This window comes from Gobio gobio, assembly GCF_949357685.1.
Source record: "Gobio gobio genome assembly, chromosome: 19".
Classification (NCBI taxonomy): domain Eukaryota; kingdom Metazoa; phylum Chordata; class Actinopteri; order Cypriniformes; family Gobionidae; genus Gobio; species Gobio gobio.
In genome coordinates this window covers 28867587-28894389 of record NC_137112.1, presented here as the reverse complement: position 1 = coordinate 28894389, position 26803 = coordinate 28867587, and the positions used below count along the sequence as shown (strand labels likewise).

Here is a 26803-nt window from a genome sequence, read left to right as displayed (position 1 = left end):
AGTTCGCAAAGAACATTTCATAGAAAGATGAAGCCCACTGACCTTACAGCAGCTACATCATCACAAACCGTGCTTTGTCTGTAAATTACGGTTTTATATAGATAATATTTTCAAAACAATTGTTGATACTGTTACAATGAAATTAGCTGATTATAACAGTGGCCATTTACTGACAAGCCTTTCAGACACCGGTTCAGAGAAAAAAAAAAAGATTAAAAATAAATAGTTTTTCAGTATATACATATTTTTTGTGCAAAAAAGTTAATTAACATTATAAGTGAACCAACCTCTAGGAAGGAAATAATTTTAAAATATTTCCTTTTCTTTTCTTGCTGTGTGACCTGGACATGCTTTGTTGAGATTCGACCAGATATATAAATCTACAGTATCTATTATATGTATCTTGTACTGTAGAATTTACCACATGGGTTTCACTTATGTGACATTTTGTATTAGCAGCATTTGAGCTTTACGATAAAGGATAGTGGGTGCATTGAGGATAGAGGATGTATTAGGAATTCTCTTCTCTGGATCCGAGCTTGTGTAATCTCATTTTGTGCGTGCGTGTGCGTGCTGGGTTGATGACAGAGATGAAGTATCAACAGCAGCTGATCTGATCACCGCTGTGGTCTGATAGGATTAAGCCCTGTTCAGCTACACTGTTTACGAGGTATTTTCACCACAAACGTGTGTGTGTGTGTTTATAAGTATCTGGGCGTGTGTGTGCAAAATGTGTAAGAAGGAAGGAGACGAAGGTGGGGTGCTCTGAAAGAGAGTGAGAAGAGAGGAGATTGTTTTGCAAGCTTCATGTTTATATTCAACATTCTACAGCATTTTCATAGCATGTCCTTTTAGCCCTTCAGTTTAAAATAAATGATCTGCAGAAGCTGCGACTTCATTGTGGGAGTGTGACCATATCTATCTATCTATCTATCTATCTATCTATCTATCTATCTATCTATCTATCTATTAGGGATGCACCGAAATGAAAATTCTTGGCCAAAACCGAAAACCGAAAAAGAGGAAACCAAGGCCGAAAACCGAAACACCGAAATAAATTATGCCAATTATTAGTACCATTGCATTTATGGTTATGACTGTTTACTAACTTTACTAAAATCAAGGCATTGTAATTGCATAAATTAATATTAAAGTTTCAAAGAATAAATCAATTACAAATTATGCCAATATTTATTTAGCACATTGCAACAATGCACAGTATAAAATAAAATTCAAACTAAAATGTTTAACTCGACCCCACTCATTTGTGCATTAAATAATAATGTACAGGCCTACCGAAAGGTTTTTAAATTAAATGTTCTCTCATAAAAACAAAGTACATTTAGGTCTAGTGCATTTTAAATTTTTCTCTGTAGGACTACTACAAGAAAGTGCATTCAGAACAAGTGCAACTGCTTTAAGATAAAACTATTTTCTCTGTAGGCCTTCAACATAATAGTGTATCAAAGCAAAGACTGCCATAGCCCATATGTTAACTGTAGAATAGGGGTGTAACGGTACACAAAACTGACGGTTCGGTACAGCAGTTTTACAAAATGACTTTTTATTTATTTTTATTGGTTTACTGGGAAAAAAAAGTATCTGTTCTTAAATGAATTAAATTATAACTAAAAGTGTATTGAAGATATTGCTGTAAACTATATAGGGAGCCCTTAATTGCACATTAATATTAAAGGTTAACAACAGAGCCCAAACTATTAGCCTAAATTCAGTTGCTATTTATTTTTAGGTCTAATAATCAACACTCAAATAACATAGTACGCAAACATGCAAACTTCACATAAGGCAGTTTTTGCAATAACTAATAATCTAATAATAAAATTGTTTTTTCTCCAATTCGTTGTTGAAATATAATCATTTATACACAGTGTCTGTCATTTTCATGACAGGTTTATTTAAACATACAGGAAATAATCAAGATATCATTAACAGGTTAAGTAGAATATAATGAATATAACGGCTAATATAGGTCATATATTTAGTGAAAGAGTTGATTTACTCTAGTGAATACAATTTTGTGGACACTGAATGACTGCCTGAGGTAAATGTGATGCTAAAGTTACATGACATTGTTTAGGCTAGTTTACAAGCAGTTATATTGACGTCTTTTCGCTGTTGAAACACTGATTGAGCGATTACACCACATATGATACGTGACAGTAAGTGTTAATGTATCCTCAACATACCTTAAGATATTCATTCATGTTTATTCTTAAGGAAGAGATGATCGATCGCGCTCACAGATGATCGCGTTCACGCGCGCGCGCGCCGCGGCTTGAACTGTGATGTGATCAGTGATGCCACATTAAAGAGCGTCAAAACGGCATTTATCGTTTGAATTTCGTGATACATGTTGATCGATGTTTGTGTGGGAACTCACAGTGAAGTCTGTTCCTCTTCTCATCGAGAACATGAGCTCTGGCTGTCAGTGCTTGTACATGGAGCTGACGTGGGTGTTTCTCAAATATACTGCTTCAGACAAGCACGTGCAGGTCGCGGTTTCTGTTTGCGTCATCACAACATTTCGGCCGTGTTGTTTCGGTGATAAAAGTATTTCGGCCGAAAACCTAAAATGCACTTTTGGGCCATTTTCGGCCGAAAATTTTCGGTGGCCGAATATTCGGTGCATCCCTACTATCTATCTATCTATCTATCTATCTATCTATCTATCTATCTATCTATCTATCTATCTATCTATCTATCTATCTATCTATCTATCTATCTATCTATCTATCTATCTATCTATCTATCTATCTATCTATCTATCTATCTATCTATCTATCTATCTATCTATCTATCTATCTATCTATCTATCTATCTATCTATCTATCTATCTATCTATCTATCTATCACTATACTATACGTCAAAAGTTTGGAATAATTATGATTTTTAAATGTTTTAGAAAGAAGTCCTATATGCTCACCAAGACTGCATTTACTTGATGAAAAATATAGCAAAAACAGTGATATTGTGAAGTATTATTACAATTTAAATGTTTTTTATTTTAATACATTTTAAAATGTACTTTATTCTTGTGATAGCAAAGCTGAATTTTCAGCATCATTACCCCAGTCTTCAGTGTCACACGATCCTTCAGAAATCATTTAAATATATTGATCTGTGCTCAATTATTAACCATGATACATTATACTTTGATGAATAGAAGATTCAAAAGAACAGCATTTATTGAAATAGAAATCTTTTGTAACATAAATATCTTACTGTCACTTTTTTTTGTCTTTAGATATTATAGCATACCCTCAATCAAACAAACAAACAAACAAACAAACAAACAAACAAACAAACAAACAAAACAGGGAAGGGGGAGCAACAGACATATCAATAATTTAACAATCTGAAAGAAAAGAGAGAAAAAGAAAAAAATTACATTATGTGGTCATTCCTTTATATAATCCAATATGTTGGAAGAAAAACATTTCCATGCATCAATGTTACTAGGTTTAGCCTTATTAATTTGTGCTGTTGTACATTTACAAGTCACTATTTCAAGGAGGCTCTGAATCCAATATGTTTTTGCACACATGTGCGGAGTGAACCAGTTCTGTATTATTGTCTTCTTTGCAGCTGTAAAACCAGCAAACAACATTATCTTCTGTAATGAACTAATACAGGAGTCAGAATCATCATTAAGAAGACATAGACCTGGATTAGATATGTAATCAGTTTGTAGTAAGGAGGACAGAACAAAGTTTACTAGTCTACGAATCTATAGGTTGACAACAATTGGACATTGTGAAGAAAACATGTGAAGAAAAGTACCTGAAGATACAGTGTTATAGATATGGCAGGTATAGGTCGATTGCAATTTCATTTTGAACCTGTTGTAAGGGGTTATGTATGCTCTATGGATGACTTTGAAATGGATAAGACGATGAGCCAAGTTTTTAGAAGTTAAGATGAGATTAGACCACACCCACTTACTGTCACATTGATCAATTTAATGTGTAAAGCTTTCCTGCTCTTCCTGGCATCACAGACATATTACATTTTAAAACATTTTAATTACATTAGAACATATTACATTTTAAAATATATTCAACTAGAAAACAGTTCTTTTAAATAGTCATAATATTTCACAATATTACTGTTTTTACTAGATTTTGATTAAGAAAGCAGCATTATGCATAAGAAACTTCTTTTAACAACATTAAAAATCCAAATCGTTCCAATCTTTTGACTAGTAAATATATATATATATATATATATATATATATATATATATATATATATATATATATATATATATATATATATATATATATATATATATATATATATATATATATATATATATATATATATATATATATATATATAGTATTTTTGGAAGTTGCATTCAAAATCCACTTTGCTCAAAATTCATGTTCACAAAATTCACATATAGCCACTATGAACGAGCATGGCGTTCTGTGTGTATGTATCATTATTACACAGTGTTGCTTTTAAATTGCACAGGTGGAAAGGACAAGATAAAGACAGAACAAGACACTGACACACATACACACTCATCTGGCATTTGGGCAATGAGGCGGAAAAAAGCTAATTAGCCAAGCAGTCTTCTTAAACAACCCTCAATTAAATCAGCTGTCCACACAGACGCTGCTTCAGCCGGACCAGTGCCTGATTTGTGTAGCCTGTCTGTTCTCTGGCACGAGTCACCGTTCCCATTCCTGGCTGTGTCCCAATTCAGCTGGAGTGTTAGCGCTAAATATCTACCCTTACACACATACACAAAGACTGGCCACTTCTTCAGCACAAATGTCAATTGGATTGCAGTTTGGTGCAAGTATTCAGTGCGAGGCTGTTCATTAGGTCTACTGCCTTTAACAATGGAGCCATGTTGTGCTTAAACACAGGAATCTGACAGGCTTTATGGTCAGGATGAGGCTCACTGCAGTGAAGAAACGCTACATAGAGGAAGTAATTCGATAATGGAAGACAGGTGCATGATATTTAGAGTTGAAGAATGAGAGGCTACATTCACACAAAAACCTAAATGTGCCTAATGTAGACTTTCTGCTCAAATCCTTTTAAATGTGGTCAGACACTGGTCTAAAGGGCCATTGCTCCTCAACATAGTCAACACACTTCTATTATAAAAAAGGTTTGTGCAGTATCATTTGTATTATTAATGAATATTTAATACATCAATGTATCTGGCATCAGTATGTATTTTAAACAAATCTTACTTTAAAGTGGAATTTACTGAATATTTTAAACATTAAATATTTTATAAAATGTTTTATTTAATATCTGAAGTCAATATATCCAGTATTTAAGATGTAGTACATGTTCATGCTAACATCCAAATAACAGATCTATGTCAGAAAAACTGCAGTGTAGTGTGAAGAGAAATTATGTAATGGATAGAACAGGTGAATTATGATGATGATGATGATGAAGGTTACAATACACACATGGAAACTGAGAGAGCAGGTGTGAAAGAGCTAATGAAAGCCAGAGGGTGTCTTTCAGAGGTGTTGTGGGAATAATGTTGTGGCAGGTGTGCAAACTGGACAGTCGATGTCTGTTCCTTTATCTTGAAGCCACTACTCCCTCCGTTCACACTTCTCACACAAGGTCATTGACGGCATTTCTGTCCCCCTTTTCTTGTTGAAGATCTCAAGAATTGTCCCATGTCTCTGGACGTCCAGAAGTCTAAAGTTATTTGCCCTTATCTGCCCTCTACTGACCTTTCACGTCCCCTCAGGCTCCTCAGAGCTCGCATGAACAATGACGTGTCAAAGTCAATTAGGCCTTGATTGATTTCTTCTCACTGCGCGTTTGACTGATTCACTTGTTCACTTTTTCTCCCAGTGAATGATATAATTGGGTTGGAATTGGATGGAATGAGGCGTACTCAGGTTTTTGTGTAAGGGGAAAGGTAAGGTCAATGAATAACCTTGAAATGGGCTTTTCTTAGTGGGGCCATTGTAATCTATAATACTGTATCTTGTGGGTGAAGAGGGAGCACAGGTGGCATTTGACTCTCGGTTGAGTATGATTGTACGCATTTGAGTTTGTTCCACCCCAAAACCACAATCTCAGTGTTGTGTTTATATACCTTTTTATGTCTGTTTTTTTAACAAAGCATATGCAGATACTATGAAATTACTGTAATTATGAGTTTCTGGCTAGTAAAAATGGTTCACATCTTCGTTAAACTCATTCATTTCACATAAATTTAGATGTATCTTTATACATCATGTACAACGACTAAAATGGCAGCTGAAATACGTCATGCAAACAACTAAAGGGTAGCTTGAACAGTTAAAACTCTGTGTATAAAGTCATTTTACAATTCCTGTGTTACATGTACGCAGTATTAAGTGTATGATATTGCTAATGATCATTTTTTTGTGTATATTCATGTCCTCCTGTGTGCCTACAGTTAAAATATGTTTACAGGCATTGTATATTGTGTTTGATGTGCCATTACTCATTTGCATGTGTTTGCGTGTGTCTTCCAGACGCAGAATGCAGAAGGAGTTCATGTTCCTCTGAAACACCAGCTGCTGCGGGTCATTGTGCGTGTGCTCCAGTACCGCATGCTGCTGACAGGTGAACACTGCATGATTCAAATATTTAGTCCAGATTATATTTTTCTGCACAGTTAATAATTTAACTCTTTCCCCACCAGCGTTTAAAAAAAAAAAAGTTGCCAGCCACCGGCAGCATATTTGATCATTTTCACAAAATTTCATGGCTCCTAAGGGTGGGGGGGGGGGGGGGGGGTTTGATTCTTAGATGCATCGCCATGCAGACGTGGATGATTCTAAATCAATTCACAAATGTAAAAAAAAAATCTATTTTCAAAATGTTGATAACGTAATGTTGACGGAACACAAAAGGCGCAACTCTGAAGCGCCCTGTGGCGTGCACATAACAGAGACGCATGAAGGCTGAGCAAGAAATCCGACCGGCACTCTCTGCATTAAAAGCTAGCGTATGGAAGCTTTTTGGCTTCTATGAAGTTGAAGGGTAAAATTACCTGGACAAAAGCTACACTATATGCAAGTTGTGTAAATCTAAACTAAAATATTTTCGAAACACAACAAACATGAGAAACCATATTACACGTTTCCAACGCTCGGTTGTACCGGCAGTTGCTGCCAACTTGATTTGATCAGGAGTTTCAGTACTCTTTCAGAAGATATGGCATAGCACCCCCTACCATATAACAGTGAAAACATGGAAAGCCGTAAATTTCCGCCAATGCCGGGGAAAGAGTTAACATGTGTAATGCAGTTGAATAGACTCGGTTCATTTTTGCAACAGAACAGAGTCTATATTTATCTAACTGCATCAGAACACAGGAAATACAGTAATTAAATAATAAAACTACTTTCTCAACAGTTTATGGACATAATCTTATGTGTAAAATTGATGTTTTTGCTGCTGACTTGCAGTCCTGGTGTTCACATTTTGATTGGTGAAATTTCACTCTTGAGTGCTGTCACATTATGAGCTTTGATGATTCGATTTCACCATACAAAAGCTGCAAATACCAAGTTTTGAGTTCGAGTTAATTGTAAATAATAGCTTATCCCACAATTTAGGCTCCTAATAAACAATTTGTGTGTGTGTGTGTGTGAGGGTCTGATTAGTTATTAGAAATCACACAGACTAGAATGAAACAGCTGCAATATTACATTGAATAAATGTGCTAAAAAGGAAAACAACGTTGTTGTGAGTGTGTAAATTGTTGTGCTCGAGTGTGACGGAGGCTGTTATCATTTCAACCTTGAGGGTGTATATGTGGGATCCTGTACAAAACAAAACATAAGACTGTTTGAGTGTGTGTAAGGGGATGAGCCTGTGAAAAATAATTGTGTTTTGATTATTCTTCATTTGGTTTCTATCTCATTCTTTTCAGACTACTTAAACAATCTCTCCCCGGATTCGAAAGAGTATGAAGACACACAAGGTATTGTTGTCTCTGTCTCTCTGTCATACAGTGATGAACACTGACCATATTTGACCATATTTAACACTAATTGTGACTGCAACTTTTTATCAACAGCTGCGCTGGTAATCGTGTCAGAGGTCGCAGACCAGGTTAATGACAATCTAAAACACGGGGTGAGTCGTCTCTATTTGTGAGAGAGTGCGTTGTATTGTTAACACATGATGAAAAAGGAGCAAGGGGAAATTATGTCATCAAAGTGTCCCAGGTGTCCAGAAACAAAAAGAGCAGTGTGAAATCAGCGGGACACAGAGGCATCTCCAAACACACACACATATAGGGCCCTATTTTAACAGTCTGAACGCATGGCGCAGGTGCACTTGCGTGTCCGAATCCACTTTTGCTAGTTTACTGACTGAAAAAACGATTGGGGCGCCAGGCGCATTGTCCAAAAGGGTTGTACCTATTCTCTTATTGAGTCATGGGTGTGTTTTGGGCGTAACATGCAATAAACCAATCCGTTTTTTGTTGGTCAATGGCGCATTGATTTCAGTTGCCTCAAAATAGCGACGCGCCAATGAGTGAACAGATGGGTATGATTGCATTTGCTATTTAAACAACATGGTGCTGAACGTGAAAATGATAACTGCGTCAGGCTAAAAACTTGCAAAAAACACTAGCGCTGTGCCTGCCGTCGCATTGCACAGGGTGTATGATAGGGCCCATAGTCTCAGACAGACACAGAATCCTTCTGTCTGTATTATTCATTTCTTAACAGCTCTTTCTTATTCTCATCAAGAATAAGAAATAAACACTTTCGTTTTCTAGATTTATTTCTGTTTCTCACTCTCATGTCTTTCTCCCTCAAAATCGCAGGAGAACCTGCTTCGTTTGGTCCATATTGACTACAGCGTGAGAGGAAAAAGAGACCTTCTCCAACCAGGAAGGGTAAATTCTGCTCCATACACTGTATTTATGGTTTCATGTTTATAGTTTACTACTGTTTTCACTGGCTGTAAAACCTGAAAGATCAGTAACAGTTATTAGACATCAAAGGTTCAAGTGAATAACACCCTTACCCATAACTCACCTTGCCTCTGGCACCTGTGTGTTTTGCAGGTTTTTGTGAAGGAGGGTACCCTGATGAAGGTCTCTCGTAAAAGCAGGCAGCCCAGACACCTCTTCCTGGTATTTTATCATGCTTCTCTACTTTTCTTTTGAAGTGTGCTCAATTATATTGAATGTGCACTTGTAGTGTACTTCAAATCTTAAACCTACCTGGTGTATCGTCATTTATAAATTATGCAGAGAAATAATATTCAACCAAAAAAAATTGCATTTTAGTATTATCATACGACATCCCCTTCAGCCAATAAAATGAAAAATCTATGTGCCACGAGCTTGACATTTTTGGCAACAAGGAAGTGAAGGAGACATTAGCACATGAAAGTTCACATGCTGTCAAAGCTCCATTGTGAGTTCATTTTAGTCTAGGAAATACTTATAACATCTAAATGTGTTTTCCAAAGTTGTTGGTAATTTTTTAATGCACATTTTGTAAAATCAATAACTCAAAGACCAAAAAATCTATAATAGCCTTTTCACTTGTGTTTTAGGTTGATGTTAGTAAGTTTTATAGAAGAAAGAGAGGAAAATTTGTACCTAAGGTCGTAGTAAGAACGAAAGAAGTTGAAGATCAAGGAGGATAGAAGAAGTGAGGGTGAGGGTGAGGGTCGAGATGAAGAATATAAGTCATAGATTGTTGAGGAAGTCATGCATTTTGGTACATTATCCTATGCCAGTTTGGAAAATATGATCCATACTACAACCAGAGGTCAGGAAAGATGCCACTGCCAAATGGTCTCACTAAACTGACAAGTAAATGCTCCAAAAATGACGACTAAACATGTCAAAATCAAGTTGGGTGTGGAAAGTTTGGGCTACCCTGAAAATGAAGAGTCTTGTTGATTTTCACTTGTGCTACAATTATTGATTTGGAATTCCAAGAAAGAAACAATGTTAAAAAAATGTTGAATGTTTTTTGAAACACTAAGACATGGTTTCACTACTTGCCAAGCAAAGTTTTTAACATTTTCACATGAGTTCCAAATGAAATATAGTAGCACAAGATGAATTGAAGGTAATAAAGCATTTTTATGTTTTTTGACACACTAAGAACTTTTCATGTAGTGAAAATGCATTTGAAAGTGTGTGAAGTTTCAGACAATTGGCCAAAAATAATTAACATTTTATAATTAACATTATATTTTGTTTGCTTGTCAGTACTTTCGGCCGTGCACGTTAACCATATTTCAATGACTTTGAAATTGAAATTACAAATGAAAATGTACTTATGTCTTACTTGAGTCGGTCAAAATATACATTTAATTATTATACATTTTGGTAAAACTTTACAATACGGGTGCATATGCATTAATTAATGCTTAACTAATGCACAGATAATCACATGTTAATGCCACTAAACCACTTAATGATTACTGCATCAGCAGCTAATAAAGATTCTATGTTTAATAGATTAAGATATGAATTGTAATTAATTAAATGTCAATGTATGAATTCCTTAATAACATGTAGTATTAACTAACAGTGTCAAGTAATGTGTTAATTACCACTATGAGTCGAAGCCATGCATTTCAACTTGCAGTTGTGCGCTTTAATTAATCATTAGCTAATGATTTGCAAAGGTATCGTTTAGTTATTACTTTACTTGTTGAGACTATTAACTAATTGTTAAGTAATGGTTTTGACATCCACACTAAGCCATAGATTTCAATTTCCAGCTCTCTACAATTCCACTGTGCCAGATGAACTGCCACATCCAGTACCTTGTTGTTCATGGCACAGGAATATGTCAGGTTAAGCTTAAGGTCTAGGATTCAAAGGCGGAACACTGAGAACATGTGGGCATGCACTGCTATTTCATAACACTGTGTCTAGACCGGACAAAGACAAAAGAGCCCATTATAATTAATCAGTGAAACTACACTGGATGTGGCGTGACGCTACACGACACAAAACCCTGACAGTAAACTGATGCCACATTCTGTTTCTGACATACGCCAAGCTCTTGCGCTACTTTTGTCATGATGGACAAATGGACTTGTATTGGTCTGTCATCTCCAGTGTAAACAGCTGTTGCGGCATGATTCGGTAAATGGCCGCTACCAGTTTTAAATACGGTGTAGCAGCGGTCAGTAGTTCAGATTCTGGTGTGCTGATATTTGTGTGCAGCCCAACTTGCCCATCCTTCAAACACATTCACTGCATGTGCAACAGACCCCACAGACCTTTACAGGGGATGTCAAAACCCATAACAATAATGACATATTACTTAATTTGTTAATAGTCATGTGCCTCAACAAGTAGTCATAACATAATGATACATTTGCAAATCATTAGCTAATGATTAATTAAAGCAGACAACTGGAAGATGAAGTACATAGCTTTGCCCAATTGTAGTAATTAACTATTAATTTACACTAGGTAATAGGTAATAGTATATGCAATTATGGAATTAATACATGATACATTTAATCAATAGCAATGCATACATTACTTACCATATAGACTCTATTAGCTGCTGATGCAGTAATCATTAATTATTACTTCTTATTTCTTCATGAGTCATACATTAACACATGATTATCTGTGCATTAGTTAAGCAATAATTAATGCATATTAGTACACCCGTATTGTAAAGTGTTACCGACATTTTAGTTATATAACATGTAATTAAGTGTCCAAAAGCAACATTAAGTTCACACTTAAGTACATTCATTTTAAGGTAAATTATTTCTGTTATAAGCAATCTTTTAAAAAGTATGCTTTTTCACCACAAGGGTTTGTTTACATGCCGTAGAACGGGTGGCTTCACTGCCATTTGGAGCTCACATGACTTAGTTTGTGTGTTTTGTAAATGCATGTTGATTGATCAGACCGATTGGCAGAGAGGGACCATTAACAGCATCTCTTTCAGTTAGACTTATATTGCTGCTTCTTGCATTTGGAAATGTGTCTGATGGCAAGTAGGTGTTGCATTCTCCTCATTGGATATTGCTGGATTTAGAAACTGTCTTCATGGCAGAGCAACAGTCTGAAGGGAATATTGCTTGGCAAGTTAGTTAAAGTTAAACTGTCAATGTGTTTGCAGCTAGCTGCCTTGCACATTCAGTTTTGTGACACAGACATTTGAAGGAACCTTTATTGCCCCCTTGTGTACTGAGTAGTCAGACAGGTATTATCTCTGTTTCACTGATATTTGGTCGTTAAGAACACGTCAGCCAGGTTCCTAGAGAGTAAGTGAGCCGGTATATATGTGCCTTGTGTTCACCGGACACTGGAGGCTATGTTAGCTGTAGCACAAGGCTACCCCCACCCGTCTACCGCTGTTGTTTTCGAGGGTCGTGCTTCCTCTCAGGATGTCTGTTGTAGGTCAGTGGATACCAGCTTCCTGTGCTGGGACTGTACTGACAGCACACTGAAGACTAGGCCCAGAGAACAACAGATCAACAACACTGAGGCACCGCAGCTGAAAATAACACAAAAAACATTAGACTGAGCAGTCAGTTCAGCTGTTTAAACTGCGTGGTGTGGTGTCACTAAAGTACCACTTCCACACTCAGTTATTTCACTTGGGTGGTTTTCTGAATGTCTTGATGAGATTTTGAGAAGATTGTTGTACAGATTTAACATCTGGGTATGGTTGAGTTCAGCTAAGATGCTTTAAATCTTGTCAACTTGCACTCAAAATTTAGGATCAGTAGAATTTTTTTTTCAGTACAAATCTTTAATTCAGTAAAGATGCATTAAATTAATCAAAAGTGACATTTATAATGTTACAAAAGATTTCTATTTCAAATAAATGCTGTTCTTTTGAACCTTCTATTCATTAAAGAATCCTGAAAATAATATATTCTATATCATGGTTTCCAGAAAAATATTAAGCAGTTTTCAACATTGATAATAATAAGATATGGTTATTGAGCAGCAAATTAGCATATTAGAATGATTTCTGAAGGATTATGTGACACTGAAGTCTGGAGTAATGATGCTGAACGGGAATAAATTACCTAAATTAATTTACAATAAATAAAGTACAATTTAAACTATACTAAGAGTTATTTTAAATTGTAATAATATTTCAAAATGTGTAGCTCAAACAGAGCTTAGTGCTAGCAATGCCATGGTCATGGGTTCGATTCCCAAGGAAAGCAAGAACTTATAAAATGTGTATACCTTGAATGCAATTTGAAGTCGCTATAGATTTATAGATTAGATAAAAGCGTCTGCCAAATTTATGATATATTTGTGACAAATTGTGCATTGTGTGATTCACAGCATCATGTACTGTAGGAGATTACCTAGTCTTTTGGCGAAACTGCACTTGCCCAAAAAAAAAAGTGGAAAAAATTGATTTTCACATTGCCACATGTTCTCTGAGGTTAGGTTATTAGAGAGATAAGGCATTTTGTAGCCTACGTATTTGAATTTCGCATTTCACATACATCTGCATCAGTCAGACTTATTCTTCATGGTTTTTTTTCAACTCTTCCTGCTCTTTTGCCCTCCCTGAAGCGATCACGTTCTGACTGATGTTTTTTTATGAGAGCTTGTGACTGATGTCATAGAGTCCAGCACAGACTGTGTGCAATATGATGTCAGAGGGTCCCCTGGTAACGATGACTCTTTGAGATCCAGATTTAATTTATGGAGTAATAAGTGAATCGGCTCAAAAATCCTGCCAACAAATCATTACTCAAACGCGGATGCGTGAGGGCCATTTCCTCTGTTAAAACCACCCATCACTGCCTGTACTAATCTGCCACTTCTTCCCTACAGCAGTCAGACTCAATGCAGTCACTGTCTTTGAAGGACGACCATGGTTCAGAAATACATTGTGAACATTGAGACAGGATTCTCACCATCGTGGAAAACGTTTTAGAGAAGTGAATTTTAATTTTGTGATTTACAAAGTGTCACACGTCATTCTTGGTCCTTAAAATAAAGCTGAAATAAAAAATATATACAAATATAAGATGAAAAATAAAATTTAAATGAATATTACAAATGTTGCTTTGGTAACTAACTGAAATAAAATAAGTTAAAGTTGAAGTAAAATTAATAAAACTAAAATAAAAATGTATTTAAGCTAAATAAAAACTTTCAAAATGTACATAAAATGTATATAACTACTAAAATTCAAATACACATTAAAATATAAAAAAATAAAAGCACATTCTATAATAGTTTATAAATAATACTAAAATATCTGGATTTACAGGCTTCGAAAAGTTATTTAAAATTATTATTATTATTTGTAATTTGTGTAAGCTACTAATTTCAAGGAATTTTACCAAACATAAAAAAAAGAAAATCTGTCCCAGCAATCTCTATAAATTATCAAAAATCCTTATACATTAATCATAAACAACTGGAAAAGTCAAAAGGTATAGGAAGGAACCCTACTGTGACATATTAGTTTTGAATAAGCTTTATTGTGAGACATTAAATATTAGTTAAGTAAAATTGTGGTGCAGTTTAATAGGAGTCTTGGCTACTGTAATCATATCAGATCACTATGGAGGTTTTATGTAGGACTCATAAGTTGTTGGTCCAGTCTAAAGGGACACGTCACGCACACATGAGAATTTTTGTTAAGGACAGTATTGTTGTGTCCATTACATTCTCAGCTGTTTCAGGGTTGTTGTGACTGTTAGTGTTGATGTTTTTGTTGTCCCTGTCCTGCTGCCTCCACCCAAAAAGCCTTTCTCAGGAGCGTCCGGACTGAATTCCTGGACCCTGCCTGTGAACTGCGGATGTTTGGGGCACGCACATTGCGTGTCTGATGATGTCACCACTTTTGTTTGGAGCTATATATGTCAAGCAAACACAATGGTTTGAAGTGTAGGGCTTGTCTGTTTGTGGGCGTGAGTTTGTATTCCTTTCACAACTACTTCATTGTCAGGACTGAAGCGCAGAAAAATATCCCTTAAACTTAAAGTTTTTTTATCAAGCACAACCTATTGTATTGAACATGTGAAATGTTTTGAGTACTAAACAGAACATGCTACACTTGTGGAAGAATGTGCATTACAAAGGCAGGAATGAAATGAATCGTGTGAAAACTATTTTGAGCAGTTGTTCTAATCTAAGTCAAGTAGGTTGAGATTTAAAGCCTTTACTGCCTCCTTGTGGTGGAAATAATCACAACAGAAAGCAAGCATCATGCTCATATTTACGATTAGGGGTTTAAATAGTTTAAATGCATTATTATTGTCTATAGTAGTAATAATGATTTAAAATGAAATAATTGAATTCTCTAATCTAAATGTTATCATGTTAGTTAACACGTGTGTGTGTGTGTGTGTGTGTGTGTGTGTGTGTGTGTGTGTGTGTGTGTGTGTGTGTGTGTGTGTGTGTGTGTGTGTGTGCCTACTACCTACTAACTTGTATTTTGAAGTGAACTAAATCAAAGGCTCTTTTTGGGGGCATCCTCATTGGTTTCACAAAAATGAATGGTTTAAAAATAAAGTAAATAAAGTGTTTTTTATTGTAAAAATACTGAAGATTTTCTGTTAGGGTGTTGGTTAGGGTTATATAAAAACAGTAAAAATCTATGGAATTTCCCCATTTAGCTAAGTGAATGTGTGTATTACAGATGAATGACGTGATGCTGTACACCTACCCTCAGCAGGATGGTAAATACAGGCTGAAGAACACACTGACTTTAAGTGGAATGAAGGTAAGACAGCAGCACCTCTCAGCAGATCAGTTTTGTTTTTTGGTTAAGCAACTAGGAAACAAAATATAGTTGGTTTCCTCTGTTAGATTAGGAGTGATTCAAACTGTATTAAGAACTAAGCAGCATTTTAAAATGTATATGTGTTTTCATGTGTCTGTAGGTCAGTAAACCTGTCATAGACAATGTGCTCAACACGCTCAGGATAGAAGTCAGCGATGTTACCATCACCCTCTCAGCAAGGTAATGAGCATTTCCATAATTGTTTGCATGTGTCTGTACTGTATGTACTGACACCCACTGTCATACAGTCACTTCAAGCATGGCTTCTCTCTGTCTCTGATAGTTCTTTAGGAGAAAGAGAAGACTGGTTCCACACGTTGAGCCGGGCTATAGCGGATCACGCTGCAGGCCTCAATACCTTCAGCTGCTCTAGTGAGGTGTGAGGAAATTATCTTCTCATTAGTATTCAGTATTAAATTGGCCATATTATGTCCTTTAAAAAGTGTTGATTAAGTTTTTGGGGTGTACTAGAATAGGTTTTCATGCTTGAATGTTCAAAAAACACATTATTTTCCACATATTTCACATTGTTGCGGCACCTCTCTTCCCAGTCTGTTAGTAACGCTCAGTATAGTATCTGTTTTTGTGAAGCCCATCCTTCTGAAAAGCACTATGTGCTCTGATTGGTCAGTTGGAACAGTGTGTTGTGATTAGTCAAATGCTTCAAGCATGTTTTGTAAATGTACGATATAGAGAATAACTCGCTTTGCAGTGACTTTTGTAACTTTGTAACAGTGTGCTTTGTAACTTTTTTATATTCAAACAGCAACATTTCACACTAAAGAAAGTTGAAAATGTAAAAAAGCATAATAGGTCCTCTTTAAGGAATCTATTTGTTAAAATATCACATTCGGTTTCACTGTCCATGTTTCCAGGCGAGAGAGAAATTATGGATGTCTCTGGGAGAGGCTGCTCCTGTTCTGGTTCCTGTGTCACATGTGATGATGTGTATGAACTGCACGTCAGACTTCAGACTAACACTGCGACGGCATCACTGCAACGCATGTGGAAAGGTAAAACATCTGTATCTTGTTTATAGGGAGACTTATATTCTTTGACTTATGTAACAGTTTACAATGAAATACTCAGAGGTGGTCTTTACAGTGGCCCTAAAAAGTGTTAAGATTCGAATTAAGATTTGAAAATGTATGAACATGATTGCATTAGATAATAAAATATCAAACAATATACCACAGCTCCCTCTTGTGTCAGGAAAGGGTTTTATTATTTAGTTCAGTCACAGTTATATGTTGATTTAATAGTGCAGTTTTCCAATATTTCCAGAAAATATTGTGCAAAGTAATTTAGTTTAGTTTCAGGAATCTTGTGTATATTCCATTTTTTATTATTAAATTCTTTTATATAACACACACACACACTCACACACAGTGCTGGGTAGATTACTTACAAATTATAGTCCCTTACTGAATACAAATTTCATGATAAAAAAATGTAGTTAGTAACATAATAATTACATTACACATGTTAGGTAATATAATCTCACTACTTTTAGATTTCTTTTGACCTAAGGTTTTTTATAACATTGGTTTGAATAGTATAGTGTACCATATTGATAAAAAATACACTGAGAAAATGATTCCCTTTTTTTGTTGACAACATGAAGTGCATTAAACATGACATTATATCAGGGTTTCCCAAACTAGGGTTTGGGAATAAACTGCAGGGGGAAAGCTAATAATTAATTTAAAAAAGTTAAATTAAAAGAAATAAATAACTTGAAAATATATTATTCATATATGCTGTGCGGCCTCTCAATTTTCCATGTGTCTGCAATTCCACAAAACTTAAAAAAAAAAGGAAAATTTAAAAGATAAATAAGAAGAATTAGTGAGAATCAATTAATTCTGATTAATTTACTGCCATTTTGTGAATATTAAGTAATGTAAGCAATAAAAAGCCAATAAAAACTATTCTGATGATGAGTATTTTAAAATGTAATATAATCTAATTACAAGTATTTAATTTTTGGAGTCTGATTACATAATCCAGATTACATATAATCAGTTACTACCCAGCACTGTACACATACCGTTGAAAGATTTGGGGTCAGTAAGATTATCTTTATACTTTTGAAAAGAAGTATTTTATGCACATCAAGGCTGCATTTATTTGATAAATACAGTAAGTCCATAATATTGTGAAATATTATTTCAATTAAAAAAAAATGCAGTGCACAATAAACATTTGTTAAAATTGGACTACGGATGGAAATTAGCTTTGTGCTAAATCCGGTGTATTTACGTCAATTTATATTGTACGTTCATCAATATGCATTGTCCCACCCAAATAAATGAAATAAATGAAAATGTTGAATGTTGAAAACAGTTGACCGTTTTTTTGTTTCAGTATTCTTCAATGAATAGAAAGTTCAAAAAAAGAACAGCATCTATTTGAAATAGAAATTATATGTAACATTATAAATGTCTTTACTGTCATATTTGATCAATTTAATGGATACTTAAATGTATTTTTAAAAATCTTAATGACTATTGACATTAGCATCTCTCTTCTTTATTCATCTGGTTTTTAGGTTGTGTGTCGTTCCTGCTCGCGGAACAGGTATCCTCTAAAGTACCTGAAGGATAGGATAGCTAAAGTCTGTGATCACTGCTACGCTGAGCTCAGGAAGAAGGGTAAGAGGAAAAGACTGCAAAATTAGACAGTATGTTAAGCAATTTAGGGTTACAAATTGTACAGAAATGTTTCATTTTAACTGTTCACTTTGATTGGATGCTGATCTGAAACCTTTAAAGGGATAATTCACCCACAAATGAAAATGTTGTCATTATTTACTCACCCTCCTGTCGTTCAAAACCTGCATGAGTTTCTTTCTTCTGTTGAACACAAAAGAAGATATTTTGAAGAATATGTGTAATCAGACAGTTGACGGTAGCCATTGATTTATGTTTTTACTATGGAAGTCAATGGCTACCATCAACTGTCTGATTACCAACATTCTTTGAAATATCTTCTTTTGTGTTCAAACTCATACAGGTTTGGAACAACTAAAGGGTGAGTAAGTGGTATTTTCTATTTAATGCTCAGAATCACAGATAAAATATTTTTTTTAGAATAATTTATCCAAAATAAAATGTATTCTCAAAATTCATCATTATTCGTCTGCAATTGATTGTTTAAACATAATATCACATTTCCATTTGAAACATTTAAAATAATCTTGAATTCTGTCTAGTTAATGTCCGTGTTTAATGTGTATGTAGGTGGTAATATTCCTGGATCATGTGGGAGCGCTAGTCCCCGCTCAAACAGGGCCAGCAGGCCTCTCTCTGCTGTGTTCCAGAGCCTACAGCCGCCCAGCCTGTGGAGGAACAGAAAGAGCAGCTCACCTCTCACACAGGTACAAACACACACAAACTTTCCCCAGCTCCCTCACTTTCTGAATCATGTTATGGTATTTTTCTGTCTAAAACATTATTACACAATGTGCCTAAAAAAGCCTCCATGTGTGCAGGTATCTGTGGGTGCAGAGGGGTCCACTATCAGTGGCAGTCTGCAAAGGCGCAAAAAGAGCAAAAGGAAGTGGAAGAGGCTGTGGTTCCTGCTCAAAGACAAGGTGCTCTACACCTTTAAAGCACGAGAGGTGAGGGGACCCAGAGTCTCCCACACCAGCACAGACACTACATTACATGCACACACACACACTTGTTAGCATACATGCACACGCAACAATCTAGATTTTGTTTTACATCATAATTTTTTGTTCACCTCTTTGGGTGATTGATGAAATACTACTAGGGCTGTCAATGTAAAAGGTAAAATGGTAATGCATTTATTTTCCATTCAAAAGTTTTTGAAGGACATCTCTTATGCTCACCAAGGCTGCATTTATTTGTTCAAAAATACAATAAAAACATTAATATTATGAAATATTATTACAATTTAAAATAACTGTTTTCTAGATACATTTTAAAATGTAATTTATTCCTGTGATGCCAAAGCTGAATTTTCAGCATCATTACTCCAGTCTTCAGTGGCACATGATCCTTCAGAAATCCTTCTAATATGCTGATTTGCTGCTCAAAATATCTACATTAGATCAAATATGGACTATTGTCTGGCTGATGTAACATCAAGTGTCAATGACTATGTTTACAAATGTGTTGACGAAATAGGTTCATTACGTCAAATATGGACTACTGTATGTTGATGAAACATCAGAAGGAGACAATGAGGATGTATAGAAAGTTCAAGATCGAAAACACTTTGTTCTGAAATATTAGCAGTAGGTCAAAAGTCTCAAAAAGAGTCAATGAATTAAAATGTATGTATAAAAACTTTAAGAACAAGGAATCTTTGGCCTGAAATTTTTTCTGTAGGTCAAATATGGACAACTGTTCTGCTGATGCAACATAAGGCCGGTTTCACACTGCACGCGTTAGCAGAGTGTAAGCAGCACGTTTTTTTTTTTTCGGCGCCCGTATTAACAGATTAGAGTATTCACACCGCACGCAGAGGAGCAGAGCAGAAGGGGCAGTGCACACAGTGCATTGTTCTTGATCAAAATTGACCTGATTTACATGAAAAATAACAAATTTCACCATGAAATCATGTAGTGAAGTGTTCTATGTGTTTCACAATCACCCTATGACATCCAGCGCTGTGGAAGAAATTGATAAAATACACAAAAACACATCACTGCCAGAAGTTTTTGCCTAAACTTCAAATCTCCATTTAAATGGTTAAAGCTAGAGGCAGATCTTAACTTTAAGGTTACCTTTATCATGAAAAATATACTGTATGTTATATGCATATGTGTTTGGGACAGAGGGGAACACGGTCGCATTCGCAGCAGATATATGCTGCCCATCATAAATCAAAGCACGAGACTGGGGTCAGAGGAAAACACCGGAAAATGTGACAGAATGGACAATATTCGTCTGTATTTGCAATGCACAAGCCGCGGTTCAGCTGCGCGCGTCAAAAGCTGCCAGTGTGAAAGCACAACGGGCGCGCACTGCTCCCGCTCTCCATACGCACTACTTCTGCGCTGCCACCGCACGTGAAGCCGGCGTAAGAATGAGTCCTTGAGTATGTATACGAAGTTCAAGGTCGAGGACTCTTTGGCCTGAAATATGTTCAATTGGTCAAATATGGACAACTGTCTAGCTGATGTAACGTCAGAAGTCTATGAGTATGAATAGTAAGTTTCCCTTTGAGAACTGAAATATGTTCAGTTTGTAAGGTATAGACTACTCTATGGTTGAAAGACATTTGATAGAAGTCTATAAGAATGTATAGTAAGTTACCCATTGAGGAATATTTGGCCTGGAAAATTATTAGTAGATGGACTACTTCCTGGCTAATAAACCATCAGAAGGAGTCTATAAGTATGTATAGAAAGCTCAAGAACGAACACCCTAGGTAGGTCACCGATAGGTCAAATACAGACTGCTGTATCGCTGATAAAACATCAGATGGAGTCTATGAGTATTCTCTTTGAGGACTCTTTGGCCAGAAATATGTTCAGTAGGTCAAATATGGACTAATATATAAAACATCAGAAGGAGTTGATGAGAATAGAAAGTTCAAGATCGAGGACGCTGTTCTGAAATATCATTAGGTCAAATATGGACAACTGTCTGGCTGATGTAACATCAGGAGTCTATGAGTATTTATAGTAAGTTACACTTTTAGGACTCCTTGGACAGAAATATGTTCAGCAGATCAAATATGGAAAACATTTATTATTGTTACTAATGTTTATTTATTTAATGTTATTAAATAAAGTCTTACTGACCCCTAACTGAACGATGCTAAATAAAAGCTCATTTTTGTCTGGGTCAGGTCTTTTTTAGTACCATGTAGCACAACCCCCGGCACACATTTGAACTGTCTTTCTCTTTTGTGTCTGCAGGATAAAGTGGCATCTGAAAGTCTTCCTCTGCAGGGTTTTACTGTGAAGCTGTCTGATCGATCAGAGGGGGAAGACACAGACAATGTTTTCCAGCTCTACCATAAAAAAACACTGTATTACACCTTCAGAGCAGATGACCAGCATACTGCACGCAGGTATAACACTCCACTACCAACACTACGCAAACAAAAATTGCGATTAAATGAAATCAACAGAAATATAATAAAGAAATGAAACTGTTATTTTGCAGGTGGGTAAACGCTATGGAAGAGGCCACAGTGTTATAGTATCCAGCTATCTGCCCAGATGACAAGAGGACTCTGGGCAGGGTTCCCCAGACAGCTAAACCCATTATCGGCTTAAACCTATGACATCAGAGTCACCTGTGCCTGAGAAACCAGCGGAGTCATACCACAAATACCTTCGTTTTTTATCTTTATCTTCTTTTTGGCTGCTGAATTTAAGGACAGTCACACAAGGCATGTCATGCTCGGTGTTTGTTTGTCCTGTGCCTCACCTACTTCAAAGACTAATTCAAAAAAGTGCCAAATGTAAACAGTGCAGTTCAGTGAATGATTGTTCTGAAACTACTTAAGTGTTTGTCGAATAAAGGAGAATGTTTTTTTTGTTTTTTTTAAAGAAAATGTAACTACCTTTCTATATGCAGATATAATTCAGTGCTGTCATTTTATACAATGTAAAATTAAAAATAAATTAAGTACAAGGCATTTGTTATAGTTTGGATGAGTATGATTATGCCAATACAGGCTTGTTAGACAATATATTGTTAATTTCATTAAACAGTTAAATGGCATATCCTAACACCTCAGATATAAAAAGTACATATTTTATAATGACATAATGTGATTGTATAGCGTAACTGGAACAAGCTGTACATTTTTCAATTCAGTAATATATTTAATTTGCAGCTATATTAAGATATTGCTATCCTATCATCTGCTGTAATTCATTTTTCTCCTCACATTTTGGTAGTTATTTTGCAGTGGCCCCCATGCTGACTTAACCCTTACAAACATTACCATGGCTACCATTGTTTTCAATAGAATACCACTGTTACTATTGTGAAGCTGTGCTAACTTGAGTTTAGCCACCACTGATGTCTAACACAGCAATACCATTTGGAAGACGTATTCCTATATGCATTTGTTATAAATAACAGCTTAACTATGGTTATGGTCATTTCCAAAGCGCATGCATTTGCGAAGTTCGGTAAAACCTCGATGTAAATCTGTATGGAAATGTTGTGAACATCTGTGTCGCTTGAACCTTTCATTAAAAATAACTTAGTGTCATAAGCTGTACAATATCGACAGTTTGTTAAGCAATTGGGCCATCGTCTAAAGCCGCTTTATTCCCAAAATATATGTTTAAAAATGTCTGTTTTTTTAAACCATGAAGGTCATATAAACGCACGCTCAAACCTGCTTTTTCAAGTGTGTTGAGGTGAGTTTTGTTGTAGGATAATTCATCTCACTGGAAAGAACCTAAGTAGATTTGTAAAATGCCCAGATTAAGAGACATTTTCTTTTTATATCATATTTTTTTTTATTTGTGTTCGAATGTTACATTTGAAAAAATGCTGTACTGTCAAATTTAAGGGAAAAAAGCGCCAGTATTAAAGGATTAGTTCACTGATAATTACCCCATTATTTACTCGCCCTCAAACCATCGTGTATATGACTTTCTTCTTTCTGATGAACACAGAGTTATATTAATGAATATCCTGTTTCCATGGGAGTGAATAGGCCCACGGGTTTGAAGCTCAAAAAAGTGCTCTTCCAAAAGTTAAGTCCATCACAAAGGAAGCCTACTCCACACGGCTCCGGGGGGTTAATAAAGGCCTTCTGAAGCAAAGCGATGCGTTTGTGTAAGTAAAATATCAAAATTTAAAACTTGCTTTAAATCAAGTAAAATATCTAGCTTCCGCACGACGTCATAGCCTACGCTTTTTTGTAAGTTGAATACAGAAGGCAGTCTGGTAGAAATAGATATTTTACTTTATAAAGTTTTAAATTTGGATATTTTGCTTACACAAACGCATCGCTTTGCTTCAGAAGGCCTTTATTAACCCCCCGGAGCCGTGTGGAGCAAGTTTATGATGGATGGTTGCACTTTTTTGAGCTTCAAACTCAATGGACCCCGTCACATAAAGCTTGGAAGTGTCAGGATATCTATTTATATAACTCTGATTGTGTTCATCAGAAAGTAGAAAGTCATATACACCAAGGATGGCTTGAGGGCGAGTAAACCATGGGGTGATTTTCTTTTTAAAGTGAACCAATCCAATTTGTTTCCATATTCATATGACTTCATATTCCCCAGCAGACCTACTGATGATCATCCCCTTTCCTTAATGCATTATAAAAATTAAAACAAAACAAAAATTCAACGACCCTGCATAAAGGAAAACAAATAGTATAAAAGATAAATATATTAATTATACAATAACTAGGCCTATATTAAAGTATTAATTTCAAAGACTTTCCAGCTATTCATATACAGGCTCTAGGGGGCGACACATACTGAAGTAAAGGACAACCAGTCAAGCTTTTTGTCTGATGCGGTAATTAAATTTCCTACTAAATATAAGTGGTCAGATATCGATAGCATTTTAGTCTTCAAAGTTATCCTACTATAATTAGGATCTTTGATTCATAATTAAGAGTATTTCATTACCATATCTTTCTCTCTCTCTCTCTCTCTCTCTCTCTCTCTCTCTCTCTCTCTCTCTCTCTCTCTCTCTCTCTCTCTCTCTCTATTTATTGAAACATAAACGGGCCTTCAAAGAGACGAACTAACACGAGTTAACTTTAATGAAGGTGCTTATTCCAGTCAAATGTGTATCCCTCTCATCATTATCTCAATAATCTTCCTAAGTGCGAGCTCTATTATCAAACTGCAGCCTAGTAATGCGATATAACTAGGTTAAGATAATTCGCTTTATCAAAGTGGTCTGTGGCACTTCGGCCAACAGCCACATAAGAGAGGTTGATTAAGCTGCAGAATGCCTAAATAATTGATATGACAGAAAAAAGAAGCAGCACAATACATTTCGCCCTATTTCTTTTCATCCTTTGAAATATTAATGACGAGGTCCACTGCTATTGTAGGCCCCTCTGTTATTTTGACACTGATCTGGGATCAGTTTTCTAAGCTTAAATATAAAGCCTATTCACTGTAGGAGAAAAAGCACAGTACTGATGTCAGATCAGCAAACATTTCATTAATAGTCTCGTCTCTAGTCTATTGTCTGAAGTAGACTTCATTAGAGCTTTACTAGGTCATCCAGCACAGGACACAGTGTATATAAAAGAAGATAGAAAGCAAAGGACAGGAACGAAGACTGAAAAAGAGGATCCAGGGAATATCACAATAGCGTGGCAATGAAGGTAGCGATATGGCAAGAAAGAGAAAAGGATGTTAAAGAAGGAAAGTGAGATAGAAATGGGCCTGTTCTAGTTGCCACACTCCCTTGAGTTCCCCTGACCCACTAATGAAAGAGCAATTGATAAATTCTAAGCATTTAATTGCTTGAAATGTCATATTTATTAGCACGTCAGTTGTGTTGATGTACGAGTACACGTTCAGACACAGACATTCGGCATTGAGAATAAGGTGCCTTTATGACCCCACTTCCTCTCTTCAAGTGTCTGTACTAAGACCATCAACCCAGTAACTATACATACAACAACTGCCTATCCCTCATTTAATAGGTTACTGAACAATTGTGACATCATGAAAAAAATAAATAGCCTTCAATCTTTAGAGATACGGAGACCACCCCCAACCAGGCCCTTAAGTCAAGTCAGGGACTTCTTATAAATAAAGTGCATTTTCTCAGTAACAGTTTTTCAGTTATTCTTTCTGAAGGTTACACCATATAGGGGGTGACAAGACATTTACTTTAAGAGTGCTTGACTGAATCTCAAATGATTAGTTCAAAACACTGATTCATTCATGAAACAAGTGGCTCCCTGCATTTGAATATGCCTACTTCCCTACACTATAGTAGGCAAAAAACTGTGAAACAGTGTCCGAATTCAGAGTATTCACAAATAGTACGTGAAAAGTTCCCAGACGACTTACTACTTCAGGCAAGATTCTGAAGTGAGGTGTTGAGTCCGAAATCAAATACTTCCCTACTATATAGTATGTGAAAACCAGTATGCCAACAGAGCATGTGACAGTGACAACATGGCGGATGTAGCACGTCTGAACTTCATTCATACTTACATTCGTACAATATAGAACATACTTTTTAAAGTTTAACCCAAAAATGGTACCTACAGTATACAGTATGTGATTTTGGATGCAGCAAGGTTCTTCAGAACCTCACTGGTTCTTGCGCATCAAGCAGTACGGTTGATCTTCCGTTTACCATATTTGAGTGCTCTATGTAGGCCTATGTTCGCTGATCAATGTGTCAATGCAAATAAAAGGCTAAATGAATCGTTGTTTCATAGAAATGTAATAAAAGGCTAAATGAATCGTTGTTTCATAGAAATGTAAGTTTTTTGGCTTTTATGTATAGTATGAATATGTTATCCTTACTGTTACCTATAAGCTAGTTTGCTCCAAAACAATGACAAAATTCAAGATATAAGCATTCAAAACTTACAGTCTCTCACTTCCGCCAATGGAGTGGTGCAGGACAGGTATGACATCACTTTGTAGGCCAACTGGATGTCATGACAAATCGGGTCTCCCCAAACTGTCAGTTAATGATTATCCTAATACGAATTATATGACTTTAAAATACGCATTGCTTATTTTATAATGCATACAAAAACACATTAGTGCATAATAAAACCAATTGAACATAATTTCTTAACAGTCGATTAACTGTTAATTAATCAATAATAATAATAAAAATAGCCTATTAAGGGAATAATTGAACATTATTCATTTGTTTTATTTATAACTGAAATATTTGGACATTTAACACTTATAATACACAGTTTAATCTAACACATAATTACATTAAAGATGATTGAGAATATATGTAGGGTAAGTGCAAATGTGTGTATAAAATAAGCCATCAGGCTAATCGCTTATCTGTATGCTATGCTAGTATATAAGCTAACGCTTTTGGATATCACAAAAAAACCAGCTCTG

The 26803-nt window shown here is 35.7% G+C and overlaps 1 protein-coding gene across 3 annotated transcripts in view; it reads left to right on the top strand.

Moving 5' to 3' along the window:
- The window catches only part of fgd5a (FYVE, RhoGEF and PH domain containing 5a), a 50457-nt gene extending 27141 nt beyond the window's left edge, over positions 1-23316 (top strand). For 2 of the 3 annotated variants that reach the window (XM_079844585.1, XM_079844586.1), the window contains exons 8-21: positions 6514-6604; positions 7920-7970; positions 8067-8125; positions 8826-8897; positions 9069-9137; positions 15628-15711; positions 15872-15951; positions 16055-16148; positions 16647-16784; positions 18323-18425; positions 19014-19150; positions 19265-19393; positions 21668-21822; positions 21918-23316. In XM_079844585.1, coding sequence (XP_079700711.1) covers positions 6514-6604; positions 7920-7970; positions 8067-8125; positions 8826-8897; positions 9069-9137; positions 15628-15711; positions 15872-15951; positions 16055-16148; positions 16647-16784; positions 18323-18425; positions 19014-19150; positions 19265-19393; positions 21668-21822; positions 21918-21954 — 1299 coding nt within the window. In that variant the 3' untranslated portion in view covers positions 21955-23316. The remainder of the gene's footprint in view (positions 1-6513; positions 6605-7919; positions 7971-8066; positions 8126-8825; positions 8898-9068; positions 9138-15627; positions 15712-15871; positions 15952-16054; positions 16149-16646; positions 16785-18322; positions 18426-19013; positions 19151-19264; positions 19394-21667; positions 21823-21917) is intronic. The other variant, XM_079844584.1, reaches the window with a different exon arrangement.
- Positions 23317-26803: the final 3487 nt, after the last annotated feature.